Genomic DNA, 22155 nt, shown 5'->3' on the forward strand with positions numbered 1-22155 from the left:
TTGATAATTACGTCTGTGACCCGTAATAATCCAACAAAAGCATTACAGTACAGTAATCTTATAAAAAATTCTAATGGCCATGTCCACCTACTAACAAAAAATTAGATATATTTTTATTGATTTTGTATTGAAATCAGTCGTTAATTAAACAATATATTTTCCCTTAGTACGTGGAAATACAGATTTATTTGCCGATTACGTCAAAATAAACAAACCACTTCCCAACGTTTACCCAAGGCATTAAATCTAGACATCCATCTGCGGAGATCTTATCTCGGCGCAATAGAACTTTCAGTAACGACCAAGGCCTCCTCTGTCGCAAGGAATCAGCATCGGCATTAACAACAATTGACTTCCTCTTACTTTTAACTTAAACACGGACGGAGATGGGACTGAAGTCGAAGCGAAAAATGACACCGTAATGCCCGCCAGTGGCGTAGACCAAAAGTAAAGTCACAAAATGTAAAAACAATCAGTTTCAGTGCTTTTCAAATAAAACTACCTAGTCAAATAGTATAAACCGATAATATTGCTTTATTCATTATTTTATTATTTTTTCGTTGTATTTTTTATTTACCAATCAAATTCAAATCCGTCTCCCTTACATTGAAAAATCAATCGGGTTTTGTTAATACTACAGTAAAAAATAGACTTTATATAATTATTTATTTTATATTATTTCATGATTAATAATAATTTCATCAAGTCGTTGGTGATTGCTATGAGACGAGCATTACTAAATTAATAATTTAAATATTGTTCCTATTTAAATCCATAAAAATAATTATTATTTGAGATGGAAGAATTCACATTAACTCCGCCAGAAATTATTGAATCAGTAAAGCAAATATAGTGCTTATAATTATTACCAGAAAAAAAGAAGACGATATATCAGCAAACATATAAAAAATTTATTGATTACCGGGCTGACAATAACATTATGTCTTTTTCAAAAAATGTACTATTGGTATATTTTTCTGAATTAAGCAAAAGTATGAAATCTCCTTTCTTCCTTATGGTCAATATAATGCGATGCTCAGAGCTACTGTGAACGTCTACAACATCTATATCGGAAAGTATCTAAAATTAAAAGCATTCTTGAAATGGCAAAATTTATGCGTGGGGGCATGTCGATTTGATGAATTACTTCAAATAAAAATTGGAGATATTGAAATAGATTGCTGATCACTCTGCCAACTACAGAAACAAAGAAAAAAGATCTACAGGCTACATTGAGGCTCGTAAATCAGTGGAGGTGATAGAAATGTATACGCCCAGTTGAAGAATGCGAGTGCGGGCAAAGGGAAACGGACACAGTTGCATTGGGCTACTGGGCAATAAATCTCAACAGTTGACAAGTGGTTGATAAATTGTCCAGCAGTGCAGTGCAGCAATGCGGAATTTGGTGTGATTCAGGTAATTTTAATGTATTATAGGCACCTTCTATCAATCATTCATATTACAATTGTGAAAGGGAGAAATATGAGGGATATTTTGTTTACTAATATTATTACAACATGGCATTTTGGAGACCTTGTGAAACGGAACAAAACGAAATTTACCACCAATATAATAAAATTGTTTGATGACATAAATAATTAAAATATGTTGTTGGCCAAATGAACATAATAGAAATTTTCTACACTTTATATACAAATTATTATAATTTTTTATTTTTAGCAGACAACTTTTTTAAGGACGCCTATGAAACTCATTAAATTTTATTGCCAGACGTTTGCATGTTCAACTGACTTCGGAAAGACTATACATCAAGTGGTCGAAGCAATTTTTTAAATAATTCAACCACTTTGAAGGATTCAATAACCATCTACTAGTGAAAATACTTCAACCCAAATAGACTTTCAAAGTAATCTGCGCAGCGGACCCCCCGCAACCGGCGCCGCTGGCGTCGGCCGATTTGCAAGTGAAAGAAGAATGGTCGGCAGTGATTTACAAGATCTAATTGCTATTCCAACTGCGCGACGGCCAGGTATCCGTGGCGCCAGCTCGTCGCGCTGAAACAATAAGAACCAAGACGTGACATATAGGATAAATACTGTCTACCTACCTGTGCGGTGCAATGGCTGTTGTTGCTTTGTGCGTTTATGACTGTCGCACTGTCGGGTACCGAGCCATAATTGGAGGCGATTTGGGCGCTGCGTGGAATTCAAGATCTCGAATCTACAGGGTGTTCCCTACCGGAGAACGGAAGCGTTCAAGAAGTAATGACTGATTCTAAATGAGATTGTTTCTCACGAAATGGATTTTGAAGAAAAAGAAGAGCATTATTCTTCAGATGCTACAACTAGTTTTATGGAGAATGTTACCTCGTGATGGAACAATTTCAAATATGTCGAAAAAAAATAGTTTTCCGCACTTCTAGGTTAGGATATCTCGGAAACCTGATTGAAAACGTATTTTTTCGAGTATGCGGCAGATTGGTATCAAATCAGCTAGTAATTTAAATTTTATAATAATTTTCAGTTTTTTCTTTTGAAAAAAAAAAATGTCTCACTAAGCTACGTCATTCTTTTTCACACGCCACTAAGTATAATAGGTGTGTCTTTACTGTCTTTTACACGAATTCTGTCTCGTGTATTTCCTGTATTGCATCCAATTTTTCACATCCAGACAACTTTTCCCTCGCCGCATAAACGCAGTGATTTCAATATCCTTGAGTAATATGATAATTACAGTCGGACTGTTTTGTTCCGTTTATGGTCAAAATTCGATTACCAGCCTTACTCTGAACGCCGGTAAGCTCCTTGAAAGTGTACCTTGATGGCGCCAAGCCTTTGCCTTATTGTTCATTTGTTATTATTTATTTATGAGCCACAGATCCAATATCTTTCTATGTAAATAAGCTTAAGTTTATGGCGTGGTTTACAGCTCGAGGCGCCGACAGTTCAAATTTTGTTAATGGCCCATAATTCAACAAAAAGGAAAATAGCTCGTGCGGATTTCGCTTTTAAGAGAATTTAGCATAATGTATTCCGTTTTCCAGGAGCAGGTATCCTCATTATTTTAAAGTAGGTGCCTAGTAAGAGTAGGAACGCCATTTTTATTGCAAGCAATAAAATACATAAGGAATTAACAAATAATATTGTCTATATAATCTAAAATTAGATTATATGTCCATACCTTTTTTTTAAGTAGTCTTTGGTGTTACCCATAACACAATGGAATAAATTGATCTTGACAAATTTGATTGAATAGCTAAATAAAAATCCTATTAAAGTAAAACATAACAGAGAGGAAATTTTGAAAAATTACAACAGTGTATACCAAAGACAGATCAGTTTCATTTATACCATAATTCCTTCCTATTTGGACTATATTCTTCTTCAGCAAATAGTACATAGCATAAAACATATAAATACAGTACATAGTATATACTGGTGGCGCCACATACTGACTACAATCGTCATTTCAACCAATGAGTACATATTATGACAAGAGATTCGGAATGCTTGTCCTTCTCTACAAGCAGCTTAGGCCACAGGCGTCTAGAGGGCACCTCAATCGATGTCAAATCTAAGAAGGCATTATATTATATCATAACAGCCCAAGGGATAAATCCTTCAGCTTCAGTTCACGGAAAGCATTCTTGGAGACCTAAACACGATAGTCTAATAACATTTTAAATTGATTTGTAATTGTGTACATTTAAAAAATATGATTTGTGTTATATAATCAACGTCTTGTTTAGTCAGAAAATCTGTCAAGCTTGGGGATGACAATACCAGACGGCGACACTCCTTGTTATCCTTATTTGTGAGGTAAATAAGGATTACAGGTACTGTCGCCCTCTGGTGCTGTCATCCCCAAGCTTGTCTAATTATATTATACAAACAAAGCTCAAAGTTTTTTCTCCATTAAAATTCTAGGAGCGATTTTTAAAACTGTCAATGTTATACAGAAATCTGTTCAATTAAACTCTTGAAGTATATTAAAATAAAAACTAATTTGTTGCCCTCTTAGGGTATCAGAGCATGTATATTTTTGTCCCTCAACTCTTTTGAACACATTATTTCTTAAATAATATAAAACACAGGTATTCATGTATTAATTTAATCACAGTGGGCAGATATATCTCGGACTTCGAGCATATACTACTGGAGGCAGCATGCCATTGCGAAAAGTGTGGCTGAGTGTGCGAGAGAGACAGACAGTATCTCAGTACTTGTTGTTTCATTCTTCGCTTCAACGACGGGAGCCAATGAGCGCGAGCATTCATTTCCAACCAATCGCGTGCGTGCTATACTGAGACAGCGTGTACTGAGATACTGTCTGTCTCTCTCGCAGACTCAGCCACACTTTTCGAAATTTCATGCTACCTCCCGTAGTATATATGCTTGAAGATGTCGGATCTTAAAAACTTTGGGATGACAACAGTAGATGGCGACACTTCTTGCCGTCATTAGTTACAGCAGCAGACCACTGAATCGTTATTTGTAGTGCAGTTTGCAGCGGTTACAGCCACTATTGAAATAAGGATGACAAAATCACTAGATATTGCCAAGATCTACTGCAATTTTGGGGCAAAATGCTCCTTTTGTCAATAAGCTTTTTATAAGCTACTCTATTAGATAATAGCTGTTAAATGGCGATTTGTCATATGACATTTTAATATTTTATTAATTTAACAATAACTTGGTGTTCAGATTTTAATTGAATTATATTAAAATAAGAGATACTGGGCAAAAATACAGTTATATTGGTTGTCGTACGCTTATAAATGGATACTCTTGCGGCAAAAATAAAAATAAAGTCCATACGTCAATTATGTCACTCGCTGTTAATTGGCGGCACTGTTTAAAATGCTGTAATATCCACTGTTGACACTATGCTACTGTTTTTTTACAGAACCAACGTAGATCAATATAGGGACTTGAAGGACGATAGTCCCGCCATCTGGTATTGTTCCCCCACCACCGTTTAACCAAAAAAAAAAAGTGGTCATTGATTTTTTAGATTCAAATCTAGATGTCAGCACCTTCGGGAATAACGGCGTGATTGTGCAGTTTACCAATTTTTTAAATCTACCTTATTATCGATATTATTTAGATCCGAGTATGAAAAAATACAATTTTCGCAGTTCTTTAAAGTAGTTAAAAATGTAAAAAATAGAAAGTAATATTTTAATAAATTATTTATTTTCTTACCAATTTACATACAAAATTTATTCTAAATGTTCTTAAGATCATAATATCACATTTCTGATGTGGATATTACAAACCACAGACGTACTCCTAATTAAGTAATGTACAACATTACAGTTTACACCACCTTCACGAGAAAATGATTGCCTAAAAAATAAGTACTAGGCACATTTTAAGTCGCAAAATATTTTGGCTAAACAGATTGTTAGGCTACACTCACAACCTCCTACTAGAAAACTATTTACAGAGTTCAATTAAAATTTTAAATCAACAGAAATAAAAAAAAACTCGTAAAACTCGTAGAGGAACTAAAAATATTGTCTCGATATTCATGCTAAGGCTGCTTAAATTATGTATTTAAAAAAAAAACATCTCGTAATTGCGCAATAAACTGAGTATGAATATTGACAATATTTTTAAACATCCTGTACATTTGGTGTATAAAGTGTTGTAGACAGGTAAAACATATTTTTGTTGTTCTTATTTACACCTTTCTTTAATTATCGTTTCAGATGTTTCAATTTTTGGTTATTTAGATATTAAGAATATAAATATCCACAACACTCGAATTAGCTACATGAAAATAAGGTAAAATTAAATAAATATGATTTGAAGTACCATTAAAAATTTGCTATTAAAAATTATCCTCCAAATGATCAACACTTGGTAAAGTTGCTTAAGTAAAATTACTTAAAAAAAATGAAAAATTAAGTAGATCAATAAGTATTCCAATGAAATATGCCACTGAAATAAGTACTGGGATGTCATGGCGATTGAAATTAATTACCTAGGAATGATCGTTTGAGATTAAGTTAAAGTCTGTCTTTTTAATAAGATTCTGGCAAAGTATCCCACTTCTGATTTTCAATAATCGCGGTCACGTGTTTCTAATCTAAGATGTAAGTTTTAGTGTTAAAAGATTGGCTTATAGCAAAAAAGTATTCCCAATTCATAGTTTCCATAGCTGACTAAAAAATTTCCTTAGCTTCATGCCGTCAAATATGACCACATTTTTAAGCCAACCTCTCAACACTAAGTTTTACACATCATATAACTAATTTAATTTTCAATTCAATTTATTCGAATTGTGCATCAACCCCTTTCAATGGAATAAAATAAAAAATATTTTTGATGTTTTCTATGCACATGCGTTTCCTTTTCATTGTTTTCTTAACTGGCAAAAGTGCTTCAATCCTTGAACACATTACTGTTCAACAGTTAAGGTACTTAGTCTTTGATATATATAAATATAAATATTAAAACTTAACAACGTTAATACTTTATACAGTCACAGCCTATCTAATGTAGATAGAAGTTAAAAGTCTTCGCCCTCCATGTTCGACAAAAGGGTCTTTTTGTCCTCCTGGAAACTCCTTGGCTCATAGCAGGGCTAAAACAACAAACAATCTCATAATCCCAATAAAAATGCGGCGATCGTAAAGCGGCGATTATATACACAGCGAATTGAATATGAAATTGTACCACACTTGATATTACATACATTTTTGGTCCTACGACGACCGGATTTTGTACGCAATAAATCAAATCCATTTTCTTTAGATACAAATATCACACGATTTCATGGCGGGCTATTGGTAGGAACCGATGTGAACAAAGTTGTCGCGTCAACGATTGATACGAATTTGTAAGAAGACAGCGATGTGTAACCACACAAATACAAATTAAGATATCGTAGATTGCTACTAAAGCATAAGTAATTTTACGTTACAGAAGCCAAACTCAACACAACATAAAACTGCAAATTTAAACCTCGAAGACGTCCTTTTCGTTTCCATCCAATTCGTTTTGAGCAATAGTTTCGTGCTTATCAAGTGTGTGATCACTGTTTATTTCATTGGAATATGTAAAGTGAACGTGATACAGAGGAAGCGGAGCTTTAAACAAATCCGTATGATTTTGCACAATCAAATTTTCATATGAATTTTCATCTAATGTAACCGCCGAAGTTAATAAAGAAGTATTTTTTCATCAAAAATATATAAAAAAATCAATAAATACTTACAGTTTCGCATACGTTCATGTTGCAACAGTTCTCGATGGTGATCTCGCACTGTTCCGTGTTAGGCTGTGGCCGATAAGTTAAAGGCGTGACGTTTTTGTTGACGATGATCCTCTTCTTGATCCTGGGGCGCCTCTTGCGGATGATGCGGATGTAAACGGCGAGCGTAATGATAATGAGCAAACAAATAAGTACCAAAGCGGCGAGATAGTACAGAGGATTGCTTAGACTGCTGAAGAAGTTGTCCTGTTCCTTGGAGGCCGACAATCTCGCGGCTGTGCGGTTTCTGTCGGAGAATACGTTGAAGCCCTCGCTACACCTGAAAACAAGATAAATTTTCAATACATTTTATTCCTTATTTTGAAAAAAAATTAAATATATTCGTGTATACAAGATCTCTCACCTGCACAGCAACTCAAACTTCTCGGAGAAGAGATCGTCCCCTCTATCCGTACAGTAGACGTCGCAGATCTCGGTACTATACTCGCATCGGTCCCCCATGAATCCGTTAGGACACCGACATTGCGGCCTATCTCGAGGCGAAACGATGGTGCATTCACCACCATTCAAACAAAAGTCGTCGCATTTGTTGCGTTCGCAACGTCCACCGACGAAACCTGCGTCGCAGCGACACGTGAGCTTTCCCAAGTAGGATATGCGACACGCACCGTTGACGCAGAAATTGTGGCAGATGGATGTTTCGCAGTACGTGCCGTTGAAACCTCTCTTACACAAACACTTATTATCGACGAGCTCTCCGTCGTTTAAGCAACTTTTCGTTTCCGGTTCCTCAGTCTGAGAGACTTCGGCTGTCTCTTCTCTCTCGCCTTCCTTAACCGTTTTGATGCCTGCTTCTATGTATTTACACTCGCTTAAATCGTTGATGCGGAAATTGTTGGTCACCAGCCCCATAGGCCTTCCATCGAATTCGATGATTTTCTCAGGCTCCGACTTTTTCGATATGGAGATGCGATACACGCCGTTGTTGTTAATATCTGTCCAATATATTGTATCCCCATCGACCGCTAGACCAAATGGCTTGATGTGGGTACCTTCGTGTACCAACTCTCTCTCTTTTCCTTCCAGGGTGGTACTCTCGATTCTCCCGTAGATGGAGCCACCTCTACTGTCTGCCCAGTACAGTCTTTGGGACTGGTAGTCTATCGCTATTCCTTCGGGAGTTACAACATCACGATCTACCAGTGTCTCGTGGCCAGTACCATCCAGCCTTGCTCTTTCTATGGAAGGGTATTCGGACTTCTGATTCGTCCAATATATGTACCTGGAACAAGTGTTTTGTTGTATATGTTTGAAAGTTGAAAAAGTGGTCCGATTTGATACACGGTGAATGTAGACAAAATGTTGCGGACAGCAAATTGATTTGATAAGAATTTATTTGAATTAGCTTAATATCTGTTCTCTACAAGCAATTTTGAATACTTTTTAATTATAAAGATCAGTTTTTTTTTGTAATCTTGGAGAGTACTGATTTACACAATATTACAAAAACATTACACATTATCTACGTGTCTAATCTATAATTTGTTGAGTAATTAGAATGATTTCTTTTGTCTTGACAAACTCGTATCTGCTGAGAAAATAACATACCCTTTGAGAATACAATGTTATCAGCTTATTTCAATATGTAAGTTTATTAATATCGATTAGGCACTTACCTTTTGCATATGTCAATTACGATGGCATGGGGGTACTCGTGTTTGAAGGAAAGAAATTCCTTGGACTCGTAGAGGGTCTCATTCATAGCAACGTAGTTAATAGTGCTGTTTATAGCGTCTGTCCAGTATAATACGTCATCTATTGGATCTATGGCTAACCCCTGAAAGATTACATTACACACATTATTTAGAAATAAACTATAGACATGAATTAAATTTTTAATGAACGATATCGTTTACTTACAAGAACATCATCGGGAAGATCTTGTATAATCGGTGTAATATCGGTATCAGTCTCTTCGGTCAGCTGGACAGTGAAAATGGTATCGTTCAGTCTGTCTGTGTTACTGACAATGAATTGGTCACGGATGTTGTCGTATGTTAGTGCCTTTAATTTGTTGAATGGTTGTGTTGACGACTGTATTACAGAACCATTTGGCTGTAGCAGTTCTATGTGGTTGCCAATCGCTACTGCTAGTTCTGAAAATAAGAAAAAAAACGATAATTAATATTGCAAATATTATTTTCGCTAGATTTTCGTTTTATTTTCATAATTTTCAATGCATGCGTAGAAAAGATAAGGCACATCTATCTGATCGAAGTGAAGTTTTAATAAAAACATTTCACTTATTAGATAATGTAAATAGAAGTGCACTATTCAAGTAGGTCTTATCTAAATTGTACAAAAAATAATTTCAATATTTCAATAACAATAATTTCAATGTCGTGAAAGAAATCCTAAATCGTTGGGCACATAAAATAAAAAGTTGTCTGTGCTTTTCATGCGATATATATGTGATCCGTAGTATTTTTACGCCCTGATCTCGAATGCGGTGTCAGAATTGAGCCTTCACGGATTCGTGATCAGTGACCCCGAAAACCCTCGTATACCAAATTTGGCGCGATTCTGTTATTTTTTGAAAATTTGGTAGGCCATCTTGGATCCGCCATCTTGAATTTTGCAAAATTGACTTCCGATCCGTGATCAGCGACCCCGAAAACCCCCGTATACCAAATTTGGCGTAAATCTTATTTTTTGAAAATTCGTGATATCTGATCTTAATTGACCCGTTTTTTTAGGTTAGAAAAATAACCATCAATTCTGACCGCAGATTCACGTTCGGCGGGGTCTTAATCATATAAATGAACATTTGAATATAGGAAACAAAATTTTTTGTACTTTTCCTAGCACTTTTCGTGAATTTTTTGCTATATTTGACCTGTTTTTAAGGTTAGGAAATTCCTGTGATGTGATAGCTCAATTCTGACACCGAATTCGTGATCAGGAGGCAAAAATACTACAGATAATCTACGTCGTATGAAAAGTAGACAACTTTTTTTTGTGTGGCTAATTTTTTTATTTATGATACATTATTCGAAGGATACATTTATTGAAATAAATCTCTCCTCATATCAACTAATATGCTAAAAATAAACAAATTATCATTATTGTTTTATCAGCAAATACATGAAAGTTTTTGCTTTAGCTTTCCATACGTAAACAAATTTTATTAAGAACACAACATTGGCAGAGTCACCTTCAGAAAATTTAGTGTTTGTTACATGCCATTAGTGTAAGTTTGGTTGCGTAACAATCGCCATCACATCTATTTGGGAATTGTTAAGGTTTATCCAAGAAATAGACCTCCCGAAGAGCGTCACAAAATTTGAATTTTATGCAACCGATTGTACAGTACTTATAACAATTTCCCATAAATATGTCTTTAACGTATCTAAGTAGTTCAAACAACAATATTAAAATAAAAAAAATATTTAAAATTAAAATTTTATTCATGTAAGCTGAATATCATCTATTAAATTAATTAAATATGCTATGGACGCAATATGTGTATAAAAATGCGTGATTATTTAAATAGGTATTTAATAATGTGACAACAAAAAACTTGAGCAGTGTCTATTAGTAAATTGCGCATCTTGTAGATGAACCAGCAAAAACTAAAACATCTCAAAATGATTAGACGAACGTAGATTATTCGATGGTTGGATTTTTGATCCTTTGTAAAGCGTCATTGTGATGATCCGTTATTTTCACATTTATGATTACTGGCTACAGTTTTGTATGAGTAATGATGATATATAGACATTTTAAAATATCAGTGTATGTTTATCTTGTAGATATGTACGTCTAAATAAATTTTGAACTACTAAATTCGGCAATATTGGAGCACGTCTGAAAATTGCATAATACAGCCTTCCGAGTATTTTTAGAAAACACCCAACAATACCAATACATGCCCTGCTATGTCACATGCTGTAAAGTAGTTTCATTTCAGTTTGAAAATTGTCAAGATCGCCCAACAATCTATTTAGAGATGAAGCATGCGCGATTTGGGTGAGAACCACGTGGGAAATGCAATTACTTACTAACGGAGAGTTGCTAGCATTGCTAGCAATAGCAATGCCAGATTCAGATTAAATAAAATATATAGAATTTATTATTCCGAACTGGTTAACAGTAGGTACTGCTCCAATTATTCAAGGATTTATTTTGTCGTATTTACATATTAACCAATCATAAAACTGGAGCTGATATAAAATTTAAAATAAAATATTGCTCTAAAAATTCGAGCAGGTTGTAATTTTACAATTTATTTTGTTGTAGTGGGAAACCGCAGAACAATTTGCGTTTCACACAAATCATTTAAATCTGACATTTTACAAATTATCTTAAATACATTGCTATGTAAAAAATAAATGTTATAATTAAACATCTATTTCGTCTTGTCACCTAACAGGTTGCCAATACTGATGTATGTTTCTATTTTCTCCTCACTTTTTATATTTTTTCTTGAATTGTTAATGACACGAGGTGTTTTTTAATAGGTAATTTTTAGACATTTTAACTAAGAAAAATAGAAACATCATATAATCAAAATGGTGTTTGTTTTATTGAATTACATGATTATTTTTCAATTATAATATAAAAATTTCCTCTTTGGAGGAAAAAGTAATTTACTATGAGCAGTTATTCTTCGAAATTGGAAAACAATTGAAAAAGAGATCATTAATATTTTATTTGTCTCATATTTTCCGTTTGATTTCGTACACGGTTTTATCCGGCCAACGTAATTTAAGCTACTGACGACCACGACTGAGAAGTGGATTGAAAACAAGAAAATCCATTAATTTTCACATTCATATTATCTACTAATTTTCTGTTGAAATATTTCCTATCAAATGCTTGCTTACTGTATTTCTATAGAAATCTATAGATACCTATTGCAGTTAAATACCTATCTATCAAATTATTGCACGTAAGTTTGGTATTCCGTATGATATTCGAGAACATATCGCACGAAATATGAACAATTTAATTGTTTAAACAAAATATTTATTATTGTTTGTTTAATTACTAATCTACGTTTGAAGATGATTAACGCAAATCGGTTAAATTGTTAAAAACTGTTTTGAAAATTGTGGATTGTTATTAATTTAGTCAATGAAATCCAAAATTACTATTTGCATTAATATGCATGGATGTATTGATTTATATAAGAATGGGAAAACCATTTTTAAAAATCAACAGTCTTTATTAAAATCTATTAAAAAATTAAAAGAATGAAATGTGTTAATAAGTCATTTCTATACAGGACAGTCTAGGGTGATATCGACTTTAACAACCTTATTATGGAATTTTCAGATTTATCATTATCTTAAAATTTTAATTTTGTTACAAAGATTGATTGTATAATTACAAGTGCTACTCCAAGACCGTGTGCACAAGCTGCACTCATTTTATTTTATGTAATTATGAGCCATTTTCTTTTGCACACGAACTTTCATTGAAATTTTACGATTTAAAATACTTTAACATATGAAAAAAATATCGGAAATAGATACCTAAACAGTACTACTTCGTTATTTAGTGCAATATGATTGTTTTATTATTTCAAATTATAAAAAGTAAAAGTAAACTATTAAAAATTACTTATTATAAGCAATAGAAAAAAAAATCGACACAGGAATTGGGCAAGTTGAAATTTTTTGTGAAGCGTAGTCAAAGGTTTATCAAATTAATCTACTAGGTACTTTAATTAATTTATTTACTTAAATATTTTCTTTAGTATTTCAAATCACGGAAAAATCATAACTGAAAATTCACACAATTATAGGCCCACCTACAAGCAGTCAAACTTGTGAAACTTTGTTAAAAAAAAACAATTGTCGTTAATATATTTAGAGAACATAAATGACCCATTTTTATGCATGTTTATAAACAAAGTTTAACATATCTGGACAAATTTTTTTGGTGCCACTTTTTGAAAATGATCGTCACCGCATTTACTTTAAGTTAAGTAATTAAAGTAATTAATGATTTTCTAATTTTGCTCTACAGTTTTTTTGTTAATCAAAGTAGTCTTTACTGGCAAACCTGAAGGGAGTGTAAGTATAACCTTTTAAGTTAGTAGCAACAAAAAAAAAATCATCCTAAAAAACTGGCATGACGATCACAAATGAAGTTTTAAATTCTCATCGCCACTGTCTGAAGTACCAATGATAGACTATGGCGCAATTTTTCTCCTTATCAAAGTGTCTTATCTTCATGATTTTTACAATTTGCACGGTCAAAAGTCAATTCAAAATTACAGGGAATTACTTTATTGACTAGAAAAACAGAAAAATCTTAAAAGTTAATTAAAATTTATTATTCCTTGAACATAAACATTAGATTATTGCTATCTTAATAAAGTTTCGTTTTCGTTACAAACAAATAAATATTTACATTTACGCGCGTAAATCTACAGCGATTCGATACTTAATATCTAATAAACCACTAATTTACTTATTTTGCGGGCACGTACGAAGAAACAATTGAAAAACTCAATTGTTTTCTTGTTCAGCGATTTGCTACCTCGCTTTACGACAACAAAAATAGCAATCTAGAAGTCTGCGAGCAAGCAGAAAGCGATTATGAGAGCCGCCGTCATGTAATCTAGGTGCACGAACTGCAAAAAGCCACTTTTTGCAAACGGCTCAAATGTCTGGGCCTACGTGACCGACTGCATGTTCAAATTCCCGACCACGTGGTATCGATTGAAGAGCACGGTGGGCATGCGTTTCGGGTATCTAAATTACGACCATTTGAACCGAGTGAGATTGTAAGCCTTATCCACTTATTTCTTTTATAAGTGGTAATTAATTGGACAACCGTCATAATGACTGGATTCGAATTGTGTTGGCTAAAGTCGATCATGGGCCTATTTTCTTTGCAATAATAAGTGTCATCACCGTGAACTTTGCAAGTCAAGCTTACGACACTATTGTGTTTGTTTTACACTTTGAATATAAAATTAATACATAAAAATGGGCATAATTTGTATAGGGAGGCCAAAACGTAGACTTTCTAAGTATAATCCCTTCACTTCTAATAAAGATTGCCCATTTGTGTCACTTTTATTTTGGAATATTTGGAATATAATGTATTTTAGTTTCAGTACTATAATGTTTTCCCAAAAAACTTCCCGTCTACCCACAATCGAATCATACTAAACATAGTTAAAAGTAAAAATAGTTCTTCAAACAGGACAACTAAGATATTTTTCATTTTCAATAATTTATTCCATTGTTTATTTTTTAGGTAAAAATTTTAAGGGAAAAAGGTGCTTTTGTTTAATATCGATATAATGGACTGTTTTCGAAATAAACGTGATTAACCGTGAAGATAATATACACACAGGAAAACAAAAACAATTTATGCAGCAAAATAAGTACGAAATATCAAATGCCATTTGAGATTATGCATTTATATAAAGAACTAATTGTTGTTTTGGAGTATTTATTATATGCCGAAAATAGTTGTGTTTACAGTTAAATTCGTTGTATTGAGAATAAACAAATATACTTATATAACTTAAAAAAAACTACGAAAGTATTAAAAACGGCGACAAAAATGTATGAAGCTTTATCAATTTAATTTAATTATTAATTTTTTTAGGGGTTAAGTCTGTGGAGAGCGCTTAGCTTCCAGATACCCAAAGTTCAAAGTAACTATCAGTAAAATGACAGACTTAAAAAAATTGGTTAAAATAACAACGCTGTTAGCCAAATGTTATTCAGATTTAATGAGAAAATAGAGCTCTGGGTGAGGCTGAATAAAAAAAGGTTTATCCAAACCTGCGAGATTGTCCATCATTTCTTGAACACACTGTATACAAAAACTTGTATAATCCTGTTAGTTTGCAATACATTCAGCGACAATACAATCTTATAAATTGTTTTTCAGCAATACGACATATTCAAAATGAGTATCAAAATGAATTAAGAGAATAATCCTGTTTTTTTTTCCGGTTTATTATTTGCTAACTTAAATTAATTCTAAAAATGTTGCTAAATTCCTTATCAAATGAAGACGTAGGACAAAACTCCATAAACCAGACAAAAATAAAAAGTATCCTCTACAAACTTTTTTCAAGTAATTTTATCCTAAAAATAATAAAATATGTTTTATGTTAAAGCTATTTTTGTGATAATTTCGCAATTTGCGTGTAATTCCGTGAAAACTTCGCTAGATTTCTCAGTAATGCACCACCATTTTTGTTAATGATAAAGAAATTTTCGACTATGTGGAATGCGAACAACCAAAATTGCACGAAAGTTGATAAGAAACCTTTATCGTACACGTGATCAAATATACATCGATATAAATATATATCAATTATTTATTTAAATAGTTGTGTTTACTAAATATTATGCGCAATCGTTATTACTGAATAATTTATTTGTTTTTATTTATAAAAGTAAACACAATTTAATTAATAATTATATTTTTTCAATTATGAAAGAAAAAACTGCATAACGTCATAAACACATCTTATTCGATTTTTTTCAATGAATTTGTACAAGCAATATAAGAATGTCGACACCTGAAATCACAAACTAAATAATTAGAGAGAAATTTTACTAATTGGCAAATCTTTCTGATAATCATTGTTTGTATTACATAAAAAATGGTATTAACAAATAAAATTAGACGCTAAAATTTTTCGAATTTTTCCTCAAATCTATACAAATGCGAAAGAATAAATTAAATTTTATTATGAGAGAATCTGCAATCGTGTAGGGGTGAGATAGAACCTACAAAATCGCGAGCTAACATTGTTTTTGTGCTCATATTAGCTTATTCAAAATATCCTTAGGACATTTCTTAGAAAACTGACCGAAAGGACCAACTTACATCCTGATTAACGCGGAACAAGCTTATTTCAAGTAGGTGAAAAAATAGTAAATCGTCCAAGGTTCGCATTTGTTTCAAATAAAAAGCACACGGAGAGCGTAACCATTTTTTTAAATTAATTTTAAACGTTCTGGCTCAAAATAGACAGCGATAAGATGTACCTACTGCGAAAGAGACAGCTGCTAATGAATTTGGTTGACCAACCCCAAGGCCGTTGTTCATTTTTTTAATTTATTCCCAACCGAATTTCGATGTACACGTTTTGACCCCAAATCAAACTCATTTCAACCGCAACGATAAATAGTAAAAGTATTCCGATAGAAAAAACGCTTTAAGGTTAATATTTTTCCTTGTTCGTCTTGAGTGCAATATTTTTTTCATAAAAAAAACCGTAACAGATATTAGTTGGTTCATAAATAACTGTGTTTGAATCCTACATAATTGAGTCCTTGTAATAAATGCCTAACAAACCAAAACGGTTTTATTGTGCTGCGATAAAGGAAGTAAACATTGCATGGAACTAGGTTATAGTTCATTCAGGAGATATAAGAAATAAGTGTGTTTTCAGAGAGCATTTATTTGTGGCAACTAAAACAGGACATCGGGCACAATTAGAAGTAAATAATAAATGTGAAAATATTTAACCTATTATTACTTTTAGAAGAAGATCACTGATAGCTAATTCTTAGTTTATTTTTATATTATTCTGTTCTTTTCCTGTTATTTTCCCATGAATGTTCATTTTTTTTTTCGCTTTCTGCCTTATTTATATAATCATATCAACATCAGAAGTATCGAAGTTCACCGGCATAATATTTAGTAGATTACAGATTAGTATTGATAAAATAATATCTACGTAATAATATCTCGTCCATCTATAAAAATAGATAAACAAGAAATGAAATATGTGTCACAGTGCCAAAATGATATCAGTAAAAGAACTTTCTTTCGTCCATAAATCAATGTAAATGTTTTTGCAATCTTATTTAGAAAATAATATTGGAATCCATGGCTACAGACGAAATACAAACCATGCATCCACATGACAGTAACATATTACTAAAAACGCAGAGAATTTGATAGCTTTTTTGTTAATTAAAAGTAGGTACTTAACCAAAAGGGTGCCGCTCTTCAAAAAAAAAAAATAATAATAATATTTAGGGAAACTACAATCTACCACTTTCTCCTAATTAACGGAAGTGGACTATATAACAGCGAGTGTACCAATAAACTATTGAGTTTGACATGGGTCAAATAAAAAGTCGAAAAAGGTCATTTTGTATGACTAAGTTGATTAGATTTGTGGCAAATTAAAATCTACTCGTCTGAAAGTATTGAGCTGGCCAAGGGTACTACAAATTAAAACAAAAAAAAATTGTCGCTTAAATTATTTCCTGGCTACTACGAATGGAGTTTATTGGCTTCAAAACCGAAATAGTGAACGGACAAAATGTTTTTTGAATTTAGAATATGCCGAACTGTATAGTATCATCGTATCTTTCGTGCCGTTTTATGACAATCATTTTTTTACTTGCTTTATTTTTTGGTGCAAAAGTGTGACATTATAAAAAAAATGATGAATAAGCAAGGCAAAAATTAGTATTATCTAAAAATAAAAATTGTAATGTAATGAATGATCAATCATCAGCAGTAGTACTAAAAATTAAATGCATATACATAAAATCAATTGATTGCTGTAAATGTTTAATAAAAATAACAATGCATAATACAATTCTAACCCATTTTGCAATAGTTTTTCAATTTAATTCATATTTAATATTCTAAATTAAAAGAGTGTTGCTTAGTTCATTTTATAATTATTTACTATACTATTGTTACTGCATTGTTAATATAACACAGATATAGAAACTAAAATATGACAAAAACAACTAGATCAGACTCATCTAGTACAAAAAATCATGAGAATGTAATGTATAAAAACTAGTTTAAAGTTGTAAATACGAACAGTATTTATCACATAAACATATAAATAATTTTCTAGAAAAATATCTTTCGCGGATTATTTTCTATTTGTCTAAAAATAGAGGTCAGTTTTTATCACATAGTTCATTATTATTGTTTACAAAAGTAGTGCATTGTAACGTAATGCTTCTGTGAACGTAAATTTGTTTGCAACTGTCGATAAGGTTATCTATACAGATACAGATATATTCACGGTACTTGTTATTGTTATATCATCATCTATTCTGAACAAACTCGTCTGAGAAATATACGGCGATATTATATTGTAGAAAAGAGCATGTGAAATATTAGAAACTTTTGAGTTTGAACTTTTAACTAATGAGAGTTGAGTGCAATGCATTTTTCCGAAATTGATGCACTGTGCTTTTCATTGCAATATGTTCAGTTTTCTGTCTCTTTCTGAAAAGTAGAGGCCTTTTTCTGGAAAATTTTCTTGGCACATGACTTGGCAAACCTGCAATTTGTTGCATAAAAATATTTCTCTTCAACGTAGACAGTGGTTCTCAAAATGTAATGTAGATAAAAAAATTGAAAAAAAATGATATAGTAATTGTGAAAAATAACTCAACCTGCATTTCGACTAATGCAAAACTCTTGAACCAGATAACACGGGTATGAACTTTTTATCATCTTTACTTTACATGATGATGTATTTAATAGATTTTTAAGTGAAAGGTAATAAAAGGTGCCATCGACCTCAAGTTTTTTAGCACAAAATATTTATTACAGTTTCGTGGACATCTAAAAACGCAACGTTTCGTGTCAATGAATTGTTTTGTGTGTGGCGTGGTTAAAATAAATCGATTGTATTAGAATTATTTCATTATTTCGCCCCTTTTATTTAGAAAATTAGATCTATGAACTTATTGAAATCCTCAGCTTCTGCTCTCTGTTTTGTATTATTCATTTTATTAAGAATAACTTTCGCACTTCCCTTTTATCACTTATTGATGGTTTTATTTATTATGTTAATTTGTACCTGTGGTGCTTGTTAAACACGTAATTAGAAGGAGCCCAAGAATTCTTTCCTCAAGGTTGAATTTGGAATTGTAATCTAATTACATAGTTAAGCAAATGAACATGGAAAATAATTAGTAGGTATCAATGAACGATTTCTTAATATTCCATGGCCCTGCGATCCACATACTGCCTCTATTACAACATTCGACCGTCATAGTAGACAATTTTTTTTATATCCTCAGTCAATCGAAACGCAAGAATTGAAAATTAATATGGACTAAAAATTTTGATAAGGTTAGATAGGAATTTTAATAGCTTACGTAAAAAATAAGGTACATACCTCGAATTGTGGTAGTTAATAGTTTTTCATTGTTTTTTTTTTAGCTTACAGAATAAAAAATTCACAGTGCATTGGAAATTATGTACGCATTCATAATTTTGTCGTCAGACTAATATCAATACAATGACATTAATTCCCAATTTTCCCAGACGATTACGCTCATAATTTTTTGCTGTAACCTTCAATTGAAATATATTTCAAGTTCAGTATAACACAGTAACAACAGGATACGTATCAGGACATAAAAAATAAACCGTAATTCAGATATATTCGACGATCCTCATTTCTATATTTTTTTCATTGTAGGCATCCACAAAGTCTTAATTGCAATCGAGACATCGATATTCTCGAAATCGTTCTCAATCGTACTTTAAAAACATCTTATTTGAGAATAAAAACAAACAGTAAATATAAGGATATTACATTACCTAAGTATATGTTAAATAAGAACTTTGGTTTACCCACATCTTTAAATAAAAGGGAACGAGGAAAAGAGTTCAACAGAACATTATTTCAAAAATTTGACTATATTCATAATAAATTAACTAATAAAACCAAAAAAAAGAAGAATAGGTTATTGGAGATAATGAAATACTTGTTTGTAATTGCGGACAATTAAAATAATACATGCAATATACATTGCATAAATTAGTTTTATTTTCAGTTCATTGCTCGTCGAAAAAATGGCACCAGTAAATATATAAAGCAATATCTCAAGATAAATAATGAACGCTCTAAAAAATTTCAATAACATGTAGGTTATTTTTATTTTATTATAATTTGTACGTTAGTAAAATACGTTTCTTGCAGACAAGTAATGCAAATGTCATTTATCTGAAGGATTACGTTGCAACAGTACAATGCACAACGTGTTATAGTAAATTATCGCATTACTTCAATTATGTCACTGATAAGTTCACATTGCATTATTTTCTTGGAAATATCCGACTCCAAGTCTAACTTACTCATATGCGGATTAAAACGTACATCAGAATATTGTTTATAACCTCACGTAGAAGAGATAGCAGCAGATAAGTATTATAATGCAAGTAAATAAATAAATTACGCCCAAAATTAGGTTACCCTTGAATTTGATGTAATAGATAAGTGATGATAAGCCAAACTCTCTGATTCTACGAAGCTGTGCCTGTGCGTCAATTTTTTTAAATAGGTTTGTTTATAAAGGATAAAGCACAGCGTCTACACAACAAAAAAAATTATTTCATGTCATATGCTTCTAAAAATTTTAAAATGAATGTCAAAATAAGAGTTAGAAAATAGGGTGGAGCCCTATTTGTAAGCTGTCGAGGCGCCCCTGACTTCTGTGTCAATTAGAGTGCAAAGAATAGATAGGAAGATCCAATATTAAAAGTAACAATATAATTTATCACTTATTTATTTGGAAATTTGTATATTTGACGAAAAATAAGTAATTGGTCGCTCGATTCGGTATTTTTTTTATACCTATTATTAGTATTACAGAGTAAAAAGTTCTAAATTAATTGACAAGTAGATATACCTACCTATTTATTAAATTAAAGGATGCTTGTTCTTAGTCCTTTATTTATTTGTTTAAACATCAGGCTAATTGTAGGATATATAAAACAACTATGTATCAGATGTAACATTGTTTAAAATTTTATAAATTCAAGGGCATGAGATTAGATTTCATTTATTCTGCATACAACAAGATATGAATATTATGCCTTCCAGACATGTTTTATGACTTAATTTAGAGGTAGTGTCTGCATCACATAGATAGGTAAGAAATTTGTCTTGGTGAATTGTCTGTAGTTCATGCAGAAGCAGACATTACATCTTCCTAACTTCTATCTTCGCCCCAGATTAGTTTTAGTGTAAATGCAATGCGAATGTAAAAGTAGGTACGTGTGAATAGTTCCAGGCCTATCGATCTTGATTTTAATTAACACACTAGCAGGAAGTACGTACAAGAAATCAAATAAGCTATGGACGTTCGAGTCATTGAAATGTCACGAAGAAATTTGGGTGAAAAAAATTTTGGCAAAAACCTGCACTCCTACCTACACATTTAAAAATATAAATTTCTAGGTTGAAGAGATAAAAATCGAATCGCAGCGTGTGACAAAATTATGTAACAGCGATAAACGTTTCATTCACGATTGTAGACGCGATATTATATAATGGTAGTTGGTTTGTGGCTGATGTGGTCAGTTTGTAGAATTTTCACGGCAATTCCGGCGAGCCCGGTGTACGTGACATTTTGAACCGTAGTCATGGCGCGCGAAAACCTCCTTATACAAAAGTCAAAATTCCCACTTACCCCAGTCCAGGATTTTGTCTTGGCCGGCGGCAAACCGTAAAACGGCGAAAATAACACTTAGTTTAATAAACATGTCGGGAGAAATCGATCAAAAAATTAGTAAAACCGTGCTGGGAGGTTGTGATACCACAAGGCACATGCAGTTCACACGGCAAATGCGAGCAGAAGCTAGATAATTGGAAGACTTGCTTTCAATATAATGGAAATGTGACAGAGGGCCTCTTTGTCTAGCACGTTCAAGTAATATTTCCGTCTCCACTGGCGTTTTCGATGGTCTGAGCAGTGGCGTGGCGTGACGCAGAAATTTTACGAGAGTATCAATTTTTCACACGTTGCTATAATGAGAATAATCACTGAAATATTTGTAGTTATCAATTTGATAAATGTAATATATATTTAACAATAAGAATCCTACGAACTAAAAACCAAATTCTCTTTCTCATTTACGAAAACTGGTTTTTAAAAATATTGTGCATTTGTGGACTTTTTTTACTATTTATTTAAATTAACAAACAAA

At 32.3% G+C, this 22155-nt stretch overlaps 1 protein-coding gene across 1 annotated transcript; it reads right to left on the reverse strand.

Annotated features, from left to right (window-relative positions):
* Window positions 1–5137: 5137 nt before the first annotated feature.
* LOC108910134 (protein cueball) lies at window positions 5138–21828 on the reverse strand. Its single transcript, XM_018714659.2, has 6 exons — window positions 21639–21828; window positions 9103–9338; window positions 8859–9019; window positions 7586–8464; window positions 7186–7501; window positions 5138–6552 (listed from the first exon to the last, which is right to left on the reverse strand). The coding sequence occupies exons 1-6, from the start codon at window positions 21709–21711 to the stop codon at window positions 6478–6480; spliced, it is 1740 nt and encodes a 579-aa protein (XP_018570175.1). The 5' UTR covers window positions 21712–21828; the 3' UTR covers window positions 5138–6477.
* Window positions 21829–22155: the final 327 nt, after the last annotated feature.

The sequence above is a fragment of the Anoplophora glabripennis genome, unplaced genomic scaffold (assembly GCF_000390285.2).
Source record: "Anoplophora glabripennis isolate ALB-LARVAE unplaced genomic scaffold, Agla_2.0 scaffold184, whole genome shotgun sequence".
In the NCBI taxonomy this organism is placed as follows: Eukaryota; Metazoa; Arthropoda; class Insecta; order Coleoptera; family Cerambycidae; genus Anoplophora; species Anoplophora glabripennis.